The 12,920-nt window shown below is 50.0% G+C and overlaps 1 protein-coding gene across 1 annotated transcript in view; it reads left to right on the forward strand.

Annotated features, from left to right (window-relative positions):
• Window positions 1–10,098, forward strand: part of LOC106829007 (liprin-alpha-1-like) — an 84,273-nt gene extending 74,175 nt beyond the window's left edge. The window contains exons 26-30 of the mRNA XM_070503771.1: window positions 3,753–3,928; window positions 4,895–4,963; window positions 5,858–6,023; window positions 7,760–7,827; window positions 8,742–10,098. Coding sequence (XP_070359872.1) covers window positions 3,753–3,928; window positions 4,895–4,963; window positions 5,858–6,023; window positions 7,760–7,818 — 470 coding nt within the window. The 3' untranslated portion in view covers window positions 7,819–7,827; window positions 8,742–10,098. The remainder of the gene's footprint in view (window positions 1–3,752; window positions 3,929–4,894; window positions 4,964–5,857; window positions 6,024–7,759; window positions 7,828–8,741) is intronic.
• The last annotated feature ends 2,822 nt before the right edge of the window (window positions 10,099–12,920 follow it).

Genomic DNA, 12,920 nt, shown 5'->3' on the forward strand with positions numbered 1-12,920 from the left:
TATGTCACTCCAATCTCTCCTAGCTTGTAAGGTTTCTGTCGAGAAATCCGCTGAAGGTCTGATAGGGGTTCCTTTGTAGGTTCTTTTCTTCTGCCTTGCTGCCCTGAGTATTCTTTCTCTGTCCTTCATTTTTGCCATTTTTACTACTATGTACCTTGCAGTAGGTCTTTTTACATTGACAAATGTAGGAGATCTGAAAGCTTCCTCCACACACATTTCTCTCTCAATCCCTAGATTTGGGAAGTTCTCTTCTATGATTTCGTTGAGCACACTTTCTGCTCCATTTTCGTTTTCCACGCCCTCAGGAATTCCGATGATTCTTAAGTTGCATTTTCTCATTGAGTCAGCTATTTCTCTGAGCTTTTCTTCAGTTTTTTTAATTCTTAGTTGTCTTTCTTCCTCTGTCTGGAGTCATTCAGCCTGTCTTTGATTATGCTAGTTTGCTCCTCTATGGTGTCTACACGGACATTCAGGGAATCTGTATTCTGTTTTATCTGGTCCATTGTGTTTTTCGTCTCTAGTGTTTCTAATTGATTCTTCTTTATAATTTCAATCTCTTTTGTGAAGTAACTCCAGAACTTGTTGACTTGTTTCTCTATATTTCCCTTTACCTCATTGAGTATTTTGAGGATAGCTATTTTGAACTCCTCTTCACTTATTTTACCCATTTCCAAGCCCTCAGGACATAATTCTGTGTTTTTATTGTTTCCTTTTGGACTGGAACTTTTATAAATTGCTGGATGGTAGAGGAGAGGTTTTTGCGCATGATGCTGTTATTTGGTTGCAGGTACAGCCTGTCGCCACTAGATGGGGGTCGAGAGCCTTGGTTCTGAGCCCTGCGCCTTCAGCCGCGATGGTGGCGCCCAGCATGGGTTGAGGGAGGAGGGACACTTTCTCTCATGCCGACCTGGATTGGCACAGCTCTCGCTCTCTGGTCTCCCAGGGCCCTGGCTTGCTGGGGTTCCCCCACGCGAAAGCTGTCCCCTGTTAGAGGGTTTCCGCTGCTCCAGCGGTGGGAGTCCTGCACGATCTCCCAATGCATGGCCCCTCCCTTGCTCCTTCTCACACCCACGGCAGCGATCCCAGTCTCTAGGGGAGGGAGCGAAGACCCCGTTCCAGCTCCTCTGAGGGCAGCTCCAGCCTCTCTGCCTTCCGTCGTTTGGCTGCTGTGGGTCTGTGAGGATTTCTGTTATTGGGATTTTTTTTTTTTTGGTTGGAAAGCAGTTGCTCTTTTTAGTTGTAATTTGGAGGGGAGAGAGTCCTGGGTGAGCTCACGCTGCCATGTTGCTGACGTCACCCCTATTTCTAGATATTTTATTCTCTTTGTTGCGATTGTAAATGGGATTCTATTCTTGAGTTCTTGTTCTGTTAGTTTGTTATTAGAGTAGAGAAATGCAACTGATTTTTGTAAGTAGACTTTGTATCCTGCAACTTTGCTGTAGATGTTTATTTCTAATAGTTTTCCCATGGCTTCTTTTTTTTTTTTTTTAAAGATTGGCACCTAGGCTAACAACTGTTGCCAATCTTTTTTTTTTTTTTTTTTCTGCTTTATTTCCCAAACCCCCCTGGTACATAGTTGTATATCTTAGTTGCATGTCTTTCTAGTTGTGGGATGTGGGACGCCGTCTCAACGTGGCCTGATGAGCAGTGCCATGTCCGTGCCCAGGATCCGAACCCTGGGCTGCCTCAGCGGAGCGCGTGAACTTAGCCACTCAGCCACCGAGCCGGCCCCGCCATGGCTTCTTTAGGGTTTTCTCTATATAAAATCATGTCGTCTGCAAACAGTGAGAGTTACACTTCTTCACTGCCAATTTGGATTCCTTTTCTTTCTTTTTCTTGCCTATTGCTCTGGCCCAAACCTGCAGTACTATGTTCAGTAAGAGTGGTGGGAGTGGGCTCCCTTGTCTTGTTCCTGTTCTCAGGGGGATGGCGCTCAGTTTTTCCCCGTTGAGTATGATGCTGGCTGTGGGTTAGTGATTTCCCATTTTTAAAAATATTAGGAAATTTGTTAAGTGGAGAAAACTAGTCTGGCATCCTTACAGAGGAGGGAGGGTTGGAGATGAGTGCTTTGAAGACCCTCCTCTCATGGCCTGGTGGTTAAAGTCTGGCCCCCAGCACTCAGCGGCCCAGGTTCACTCCCTGGCCGCAGCACCACAGCACCTGTCTGTCTGCGGCCGTGCTGTGGGGCAGCTCGTGACTTACCACCAGGGTGCGCCACCACGCCCTGCGGCTCTGGGAGGAAGCACGGTCCTCCTCTGAGCCACAGCACCTGTGCCTACTTTCTTGTGCTTACGTCAGTCTGCGCGAACCGTCTCAAGGGGAACACTCCTCCTGTGACTTGTTCTGACGTGTGTACTCCTTCACTCAGAAATGCCACCCCCTGCCACACTGCTGGGTAACAGCAGGGCACAGACGGGCAGGACTCTGCTGTCGGCTCACTGGACTCCAGTGTGGCGATTCTGCTCTAGCCACTTATCAGAGGGCTTCAGGAGCACAGACGGAGCCCTGTGGCTCTGCCTCCAGGGCTCAGGGGGCAGCACAGAGGCGCTGGTTCAGCTGGGCCTTGGAGGTGGAGGAGGAGCTCCTTAGCAGGGGACGATGGCAGAGGCGGCTCAGTGAGAGCGCAGGTGGGGAGATGCAATGGGAGCCTCTCACCCGGCATGCCTCGAAAGCATCGACTACAATAGTCTGCTTTTAAGTAAGACGTTAACGATTAAGCTCAAAGTAAAATCTCCCAGAATTTTCAGAATAAAGAAATCACTAACAACAGTCATAATAATAGGTAAGACTTAAGAACTCGAAGCACTTTCAGAGGTTAATTATTTAATCCTTCCCACAACCCCGTGCGTGTGAGTGCTGTCTTCTTCCCCAGGTTTTACGAAGAAAGAAACTGAAGACAAAACTGGTTGAGGACACAGCCCGTTTAAAGGATAGTCTGGTCATGATTGAGCTAACGTGAATCACAAGAAAAACCGTAAGCCAGCTTTTATACTATATATATATACACACTTTATACTATATATGTAGTGCGTATATTTTATACTATATATATAGTGTGTGTGTGTATAGTATAAAAGGGCATTGGAAATAAAATGGGTAAATCAGTTTTGTCTGTTTTCTGTATCTGTTTTAAATCTTTTTATAGTTGACAAAAGTTGTCTTTGGAAGTGATTGGTGAGCATCCGGAGATATTTTTATGGAGTGGCTATTTTTAGATCTCTACTAGAGCGAGTTTAATAATGTATCACTTTGTGTGGTGTAAGATCTTCCCCCCAGTCTCTGATATGCTGGAGAGTATCTTTAAGTTTCTCTCTTTTTAAAATGAGACAACAAAAAAGGCTTCAAGGAAACAAGCTTCAAGATTACAAATGAGAGATTTGTGTTGAATCGAGCAGGGCGCCAACTCCTTCTCTGACGAAAAGAAAGTGTTTCAGAAACTCTGAAGGCTGTAGAGGAAGCGCGCTCGTGCCTGGTGGGCATTCAGCTTCTTCTCTGTCCTTCTGGTTTCTGACCCTGGATCCTCCTCATTTTCTGTTCTCTAGAAAATAAATGTCCGTAAGAACTTCATTGCTCTTGGGTTCTTTGGCAGCATGAGTTCTAGTGGGACAGTTTCCCTTCGATGGAGGAGGGCCGAGGCATGACCTCTAAATACAGCAGCGGTTGCCTGCCCACCTTCTGTGTGCTGTTACAGGTGTGCATGATGAAGACAGCTTTGTGCAGACGCCGTTCTAATTGTTTCTGTTCACCTGTAGACGTGCTTGTGTGGAGCAACGATCGAGTGATTCGCTGGATCCTCTCAATTGGTCTTAAAGAATATGCAAACAATCTGGTGGAGAGTGGCGTTCACGGTGCACTTGTGGCCTTAGATGAAACCTTCGATTTCAGCGCACTGGCGCTCTTGTTACGGATCCCTAAGCAGAACACACAGGTATGCTGCAGAGCCGGCCCGGCTCTCACTCAGCGTTCAGTCAGGTCTCCTGATGGAGACGTCTAGCTGGTTAACTGAGTGGACACAAAACTTCACAGTACCTCAGACAACTCTCCCTAATCCACAAAATACTGGTTCCAAACCAGCAATGCTTAATTCTTCATTAGTTTTGCTTGTCCTTCCATTTTCTGTTGTCAGCATGAGAGTCTTGCAATACAAAAAACAAGGGGAAACTTCATTCAAGTCCATATGCTTGTAGGAGTGATGACGTGTATTTAGTTCTTACGTGGAAAGAGAAATGCTCATAGGTACACCGATGGAGATTCTGTTTATTTTGTTTCTATTGCCCTGTGTGATTCTTTTTGACACACGGGCTCACCTGAGAATCAGGAAATTTATTTTCTTCTACAGAAGATTGTATGTCTTTTGCCAATACCCCCCATCCCCCCACCAGCACCAACCCACAGAGCACACTTTCGTAGATAGTCTGCCAGCGGTCATGGGTCCCTTTCCCTGAAAGCCCATCCATGGGCTCCGCAGGAATCCCCTAATTTAAAATGTGGTTGTGGGGGCCAGCCCGGTGGTGCAGCGGTTAAGTGCGCACGTTCCGCTTCTTGGCAGCCCAGGGTTCGCCGGTTCGGATCCCGGGTGCAGACGTGGAACCACTTGGCAAGCCATGCTGTGGCAGCGTCCCACATATAAAATAGAGGAAGATGGGCATGGATTCTAGCTCAGGGCCAGTCTTCCTCAGCAAAAAAGAGGAGGATTGGCAGCTGGTGTTAGCTCAGTGCTAATCTTCCTCAAATAAATTAATTAATTCGATTAAATTAAATGCTGTCATGGCTCAAGGTGTTTATAGCCTGAGCTTTTTAAAAGTCTTGATTTGAAAAACAGTTGTGATATGCTAACGTCCTTCAGATTAGATTGATGAAGCTTTGTGGTATTGTTGTTTTGTTATGATTTCAGGCTCGCGCTGTCTTGGAAAGAGAATTTCACAACCTTTTGGTCATGGGGACGGACAGAAGGTTTGATGAAGTGAGTTTTCAGCCTAATGAATTTTATTTAAATTTGCATTCAGTGTGAATTATTTGTTTGTATGCACGTGAGCCCCGTCGGCAGTCTCTCTTCTAAGGGTGGGGATGATTTTACCTCCTGAGCTAAGCTTTGCTCTCAAAAATGTGTTAACAAATGAGATAGTAAGAAACTCGTATTTTCAGTCTGAGGTTTTCTGTTTTTAAAATATTTGCTATTGAAGTTTTGATAGCCCTCAAAAATGTTGTTCCCATCAACATTGGTGGCAGCCGAGGCATGGCGTCCATGGGGTATGTTTGGGGACCGCTGGATGTCTGACCCCAATCCAGAGTCCCTGTGCTTTGGAGAAACCTGTTAGAAGGAGATTAGAGAAACGCAACATGTTAATTTCCCCTCACACAGTCGTGACTCGTTTGTTCCCACACTGTTTTTATTCTTTCCTTCGTTGCCCCTTAAGAAAACGTGAGTTTGCCTGGTGACTAGGAGGACAGCTAAAGGAGCGCTCGCTGGCTCTTCCCCAGCTCTAAGGCAGAACTGCTTACAGCTTGGAAACTATTTTAAGACAAATAGAAATGTATTATCTTACATGGCAAGAAGATGATTTCTCCAAGATAAGAAGGGAAACAGGGTGATGAACAGGAGGCACATGCACCTGGGCGGCCCAGGGCCGTCCTCATCGATGCCCAGCGAGGGCCCCACATAGTGTTACTGGGCCCGTCACTCTCAGAAGTTCCCGGTGGGGACAGTAGATCCTGTGGTTATCAGGAACGGGTTAAATAGGTGTGAACAAACATGCAGTGACAAGTTCAGCAGTCAGGTTCAAGGCTGGTAACTTGACTGTCTATATTTGTCCTTTATTTTAAAATCAGTCTTGTTTTCTGTCCTTTAATTTCCCAGGACCATGATAAAAGCTTTAGGAGAGCACCTTCTTGGAGAAAAAAATTTAGACCAAAGGATGTTCGTGGCTTAGCTGCTGGGTCCGCAGAGACTCTCCCCGCCAACTTCCGGGTCACCTCCTCTCTGTCCTCACCCTCCATGCAGCCGAGGAAGACGCAGCTGGACGGTAGGTGTGCAGGGGCAGCCAGCCGCTGTGGGCGGCATGAGCAGCTTTGTGGCTGGAATGTTAACAGTGATCCAGAATGGCCTCTTGGATGTGTTACAAGGCATTGAGTACTGGTGCATGCCCAGGTGAAGTGTTTTAAAATGAATCCTAACATCTGTGCATAACAGTTTAACAATAATGTAGGTTTTTTAGAGTCTTGTCTGGTTGAATCTTAGCATATCCTTCCAACTAATAAAGCTGAGCGTCGCGTGTGTTCTCGGCGTGCTGAGTGGACGTCCTGTAGCCTGTGTGTGTGGCAGGCAGCCCTGGAAGGCTCCGCCGCAAGGTGGTGCAGCAGCTCTCGGGCCACGCCGGGTGCTCCCGGGACGTCTCTCCCCCTGGAGAGGTGACTGAGTCCATCTTAGAGAACACAGTTTCCCCCTCTGTGAGCCTTCCCTTTCCTCCCTCCACCCCTGCTGGCGTTGGTCCCTGTCACTGCGCACCGTAAGGACGGAGAGGAGGAAGAAGGTGAGCCTGGGCAGGTCGTCACCGGAGCGCGGTAATTTGTATAAATCTAACGGTAACTCGGCCCTCCACTTATTGAATAGGCTGACGGAGCGCCTTCTGATTTTCTTCACAGCTTCGTGCCCAGTTTCCTCAGAATCAGTCACACTTCCCGTGTTAAGTATTGACGGCGACATTGAGATTAGAGTTCAGATAAATTAAAAAGAAGCCTAGAGAGAGGTGTAGGGAATATATTATAGGGAAGACGGCTGTTGACCCTTGTAGGAAAACTGAGGCCTAACCCCGGGAGAGTGGACTGCTCAATGCCTTCTTAAATAAGGGGCGTCGGGGAAGTTGCAGCTGGCCTCTTGGGACCTCAGGGTCAGGATTTGGAAAGATGACCCATGCTCACCGACAGTGCCGGCTGTCGTGCCGTCTCTTCTGGAACCACGGCACCTTCTTGATAAAATGTGTTCCTGCTGGACCCGTGGGAACGCAAACTGTGTAATTGGCAGTCGGGAATATCTGCTCCAGGTGTTCGCACATTTCCTGTCCAGGTTGCAAGGGAGAGTCGGGGCTCACCTCTTGGGCCGTGCCGTGTGTTTCTCGACAGGAACAAGGCATCAGTGGTACACATCACTTCCGGCAGAAACTGAGACTGGGTTTTAGTGTTCTTAGATGAGTCATTGTCCTCTACCCACCCCCTGCAGCCAGGCCCTGGGGAGGAGTGCCCTGGACGCTCCCTCAGACGGTCGTGGAGGGCAGGTGGCCCGAGGGCGCGTCTCCCGTCAGGCCAGGCCTGCATTTGACTCCGGTCACCTGCACCCCGTGGTGTCTAGCGCTGCCCCGGGTTATCTACCTCACACCGGCCTTGGGGATATCACGTTTAGGCCCCGAAGAAAAGTCTAGTTGCTCTGCAAATCTAGAGAGTTTCAGGAGAAACAAAGTTACCAGCTGAAGTAGTTGTCACTTACACAGAGGACATCACGAAGTCTGTATCATCTGACGCGTCCTTGCTGTCGTGAGATTAGCTGCCAGTGGCTCCCAGGGCTGCTGGGGGCTGAAGAGAACCCCCTCCTGGCGACACTTAGGTTCTCTTTCCCTGGCTCGTCCGCTCCCATCTAGAAGTTTCCCTGGGAGCCCTCAGTAGGTGCTGTTGTAGGTGTGCGGATGTGTGTGTACGTGTGCCCGTGTGACGTCTGAAGACTAACCGCACGCTGTGTTTGCACGCTTCCTCCCCGGTGTCGGAGCAGGCAGCGTGTCGGGAGCGCAGAGGCTGGACGCCGCCACGGTCAGGACTTACTCCTGCTGAAGCCCCGAGGTGAGTAGAGGGCTCCGCGTGCCCGGAGGCCGCAGAGGCGGCCGGGTGACCGCACGGGGACGCTGCCTGGCCCGGAGAGCCCGTTTCCGTTCCTCCAGGCCTTTAGGAACACGCACGCAAGCCCGGCTGCACCCATTACGAGGTTCTGGTGTTCTGTATGCTCACAGTTGGTCACAGAGGGGTTCGTGTATCCTCATTTATTAAGGAAAAAAGTGTATTTGCATTTTTTCCTTAAAACTGAAAGTGCTGGACTCTTTTCAGTATCTGCTAATGTCTTTTGGGGGTGGGGAGGCAGGAGAGCAGCGCGTGGCAGGAGCTCACCAGCTCAGCTCTTGGCTGGCGGCCACCCGTGGTTGAGAGCGCCCGGCACGGCGGCTCTCCGCCTTGACCCTGGCATCCGCGCTGATGTCGCTCCCACGTCAGCGGCGCCCGCTGGCTTTCTTAGAAATACACGTTCTTGAATGAGCCGCACCCCGCACGGCCAGGTTTCCTGGGGCCACGCTGTCGTGAACCCTGAGGGCCTCGCGGGTGGTTTTAAACACACAGCTGCGTTGCCATCTCAGGGGTGCAGTTACGAGCAGCCCACTCGCGCTGAAGGGGTGACGTGGGGCTGGGAGCCCAGCCCCTGCTCGTGGCGCCAGGGCCGGGGGCTCTGTTCCGCTCTCCACTTTTCACGTCTCCGCCAGAAGGTTTGATTGGTTTCCTAATCTTTTTAATTGGTAACTTTTAGACATACGCCAAAAGGAAGTCAGCAAGGAATTTTCTCATTGATACGCGTACTCCTTGACGTTTCATCTCAGTTCTCAAGCAGCTACAGCGCAAGGGGCAGGGAGGCAGGGCTGGGCCTCAGGACGCAGGTGTGTGCCGGGCGGCCCGTCCTAAGGCTGATTGTCCTGTTTGTGCTTCCTTTCCAGTTTACCCACACTACTTCTACAGATGACCGCGCAGCGCTCGGGACCCGGCGAAGACGGCCTTTCAGAATTCAGTGGATCTGCAATCTGTTGATACTTGTTATATGGACCCTAAGATATTTTATTACAGAGTTTTTAATTAGTGAAAAATTCACGAATACCATAGAGAAAATATTTTAGAATTTAATGTTTCTTATATTTATGTAAACGTATGACTTCATTTATATAGTTACTTACTTTTTCATGTATATCCAGGCTATAAATATCCTTTCAAATCGATTCTGTTCTTCTATCTAATTTTAGTCTTTCAAACGAATGTACTGTAATGCTTGTATGTATAAATCCTATGAAAAGATACAGGGCTTTTGTAAATTATGCATTTATTGTAATTATCATTAATTTTTTAATAATAATCGGCGAGAGAGAAGAGGATTTTACTGCATTTGCATTTGTAAGATCATCATGACATGGTGGGCATTATCCTGACAAATGTAACCAGCTCTACAACAATCATTTTGAAACAAGCAGACTTAATTTCAAGCAATTGCGTTTTAATGACTGACCTTACTCTACTTTTTCTAGCAAGAAATGCTTTACTCTGCAGCGTGAACAGACTGAAAGTACCTGGTGTTAAATATGAGCTTCTGATAAAATTTGGGCTGAAGGGGCCGTCAGAACTGTGAGCATCTCTGGTGGCTCTCAGTAGCTTGCAGAGCTCGTCCCTGGGGACCCGCACGAGCCCGAGCCGGGAGCACTTCTCTCGGCCGCAGGAAGGGCTGGGGGGCTCTCTGGGCTCTGCCCCGACGGGTGGACGCCGGCCCCCGCCCCGCTGCTCTTTGAGGACCAAGCAGGAAGCACCGCACTCCGCAGGGACACCGGTGCCGGAAGAGGAAGGCGCAGGCTCCCGGAAACCAGGAAACCACGCAGTGCGACTCTACTAAAGGCCTTATTTTTTCTTATGTAAATCATCTTTTTACATTTGTTTGTAAACATGTTGAAAGGAGGGACCTAGTGGTACATTTTTAGCTTTTGACGATATAGCCGTTTTGGACTGTCTAAGTAGCAGATGTAACTTTTCCTTTTTAAATGGCACATTAAAGAGCCAGCAGGAAATGTGTTCCCACCATGGTGCGTTATTTATTATACAGCTCATTTTGTCGGTGGACGGTTTACATTCGGTTTCTGCTTTTAACTTCCCTGTACGATTCATTCGTTGTTACATTCTGTTTTCTGTTAATCTTTTGTGAACTTCCTGATTATGTAACAAAGTATGTACAGTCTCCTTTTGAACTATTTTTATCACAGTATTATTGCTTTCTTTCAATAAAGTACTGAGGCGTTTTCCACTGCCAATAAAGGATACTGAGAATAAGCTGTCATTCTGTGACAAATCGGCCGCAGCTGGCTCATCTCCGGCTCCAGGCTGATTCAGTGGCGGCAGCGTCGTCGAGTGGACTTTCTTGGGTAGAAATCAGTTGACAGAATGAAAAAGCTGGGGATGGAAGCACAGGATGGGGGCGTCCCCGCCAGGAAGCCCAGGGGCTTCCCGCCTCGGCCCCCGAGGCCCAGACCCTCTCTCGCTGAGACCTGGGGGACCAGGCCCGGGCAGCCTGGCGCTCAGAGTCACCGCAGGCCACAGGGAGGCGCGGAGGCGCGTCAGTCCATGCGCGCACTGGGGCCCTGCTCTCCTGCTGCTCCCGCCCTGGGCTGTGTCCTTCCGGTTCCCAGGGAGCCTGGTCTCGGAGCGCTCAGACGGAGTCCTGAGTCATGAAGCAGTCCGGCGCGAGAGGGGAGGGGCTGCAGGGCGGCAAGGCGCGGCGCTCGTGGCTGGCAGCGCCAGGCCCAGGGCACCCGATGCCTCAGCCCCTACGTGCTGTCGCCCGCCCTCCCGCCACCACAGTATTGTCATCAGGTCTGGGGGTGCACGATGCCCAGGCAGACCCCATGCCTCGCGCTGTGTTGGGTGGGCGCTGCTGACTGTCGCCTCGGTTTTCCTTTTCCTGTTCTGCTGTCCTTCCAGGGCTGATGGCCGCTTCTCCTGAGTGACGTCTTTACTTTATTCGGGTGAATACATTCCAGCTGGTGTCCATCAGGGCACAGCGATCCGGTGGTTTGGTGTTCTCTTGAGAGCCTGTGCTGGCTGGTTTTCCAGTTTTGTTGGGGGCAGCCTTTTCTCGGCATTTCCTCGTTCTTGGGTTCACTTAAGCGTGAGACTCAAAACCACATAGCGCTTCCCTGCTTTTTCACCCACCAGTCCGTTTGCCTGACCAAAGCCGGGCAAGCCTTGGGTAGCCTGAAGCTTCTGGAAGCAGACCAGGTCATCATTGGCTCTTTAAGTTGCAGGTGTTTGATTAAAACTTCATTCGGTGGTTCCGTTTACGCCTTTAACAAAAAGTCAGCTCAGAACGACCCAGAGAGCACAGGCCGGTGTTGCAGTAGCTCTGCTGTGCTAGGCGCACTCTCAGCCACGCCTCCCGGGTCTGCTCGCCCCACCTGCAGTGTCCCAGGGCTCGCCCGCAGTCGGTGGGGATGGGAGCCATTCGCAGGCCAGGTGTGGCCACACCGAAGACTCTCTGGACCCTTCCCACCGCTAGATCTCTGTCGAGCCTCCTTTAGCCTCATAATTGCTGCCCTTAAGTTTCTCTTTTCAAGTCTCACATCATGCACTTTAAGGTAATTGTGGGTTTGGGGTTTTCTTTGCTCTTTTGCTGGCTAAGTCCTGTGCTCATGGGGATGGGCTCCCCAGGGTCTGGGGAGGAGCGTGTCTCCCCTGTATCTCCGGCAGGTGGATAGCGAGGTGGGCGTCCGGGTGCTGTGGCTGCTGTCTTAACCGCTGACGTGTCATCGAGTGCATTCCCAAATAGCTCAGAGGCTTCTGTTTCTGACATTTCCTTAGCTTAACTCCTCGGTGAGGAGGAGGAAGTAGCCAGTGGTTTTGCAACCGCGTGTCCTTGACTCAGTGGGGCACCTTTTGGAGTCCTGTTGTTCGAGGCCAGCACTGCGTGCGCCCCTCCACCTGGCACACGCCGAGGGCACACCCAGTGCAGGGAGGAGCAGGGCCGGTTCCTTCGGGAGGCTGGCGTGGAGGATCCATCCTTCGCCTCTTCCCGCTTTCAATGCTTGTTGGCCTCCTGGGCTGTGAGCCGGGTCTCCCGTCTCTGCCTCTGTCTTCACGTGGCCCCACCCTGTGTCTTATCTTCTGTCTCTTACGAGGACACTTGTCACTGGCCCACCTAGGTCATCCGGGATGGTCTCACCTCAAGACGCTTCACTTAGTTACACCTACAAAGACCCCTTTCCCAAATAAACTCACGTTCACAGGATCCTGCGATTTGCACACAGACACATGCTTGTGGGGCCCCCGTTCACCCCATTCCACCTTTCGACATTCTGGAGAAGAGCTGCCCTGCCCGGGAGATACCCGGATGGATAGACCTGGCTCTACCCCAAGGGACCCACCCCCCAGTGGGAACATGGTGAGCCGAGAGAGGGAGCCGTGACGCCCGGGCTCCTACATAACACGTGCTTAATGTGGCCTCTCGATTCCTCCAGTGTGGACTTTGCCTCTTGGCATCTCCTTCTGGGGGATGAGAATTTCGGCTTTCCCGCACCTCCCTTTCTCCTCCCCAGCTCCCAGCAGAGCTGAATCCGTGTTCACTGTTGCCGTGAGGAAGGCTGGAGGTGTTATTCATTGCTGGGCCAAGTGGGTTACTATGATTACAACGGAGGGCACGTGTTGTGTGCCCAGTATTTACAGATGAAATGACCGTGTCTGGGATTTGCTTGACAATAATCTTGGTGGAGGGGTAGGTCAGGATATGGGTCAAACCAAATTGACCGTGTGGGTTGATAGTTGTTGAAGGTGGGTGATGGATTCATGAGGGTTTATCATAGTATTCTCTTTTTGCATTTGTGTGACATTTTCTATAATAATATTTTAATAGTTATTTTAGGGAGACCCTCTGTGTTTTAAACCCTCAGTCTTTAGATGTCTGGAAAAATTGCTTCTTGGTCCTCACTTTGGAATGTAATTTACCCAAGTTTTGAACATTAACTGCAGCCCACTCATTTTACACCACAACTCAGCATGCACGCACTACGTTTCATCCATTCTATCGTGACTCCTTTGTGACATTTTGGTGTCTTTGAAGTCAGGATGTGTCTTACAAACGATGGCATCTT

The sequence above is a fragment of the Equus asinus genome, unplaced genomic scaffold, assembly GCF_041296235.1.
Source record: "Equus asinus isolate D_3611 breed Donkey unplaced genomic scaffold, EquAss-T2T_v2 contig_800, whole genome shotgun sequence".
NCBI lineage: Eukaryota > Metazoa > Chordata > Mammalia > Perissodactyla > Equidae > Equus > Equus asinus.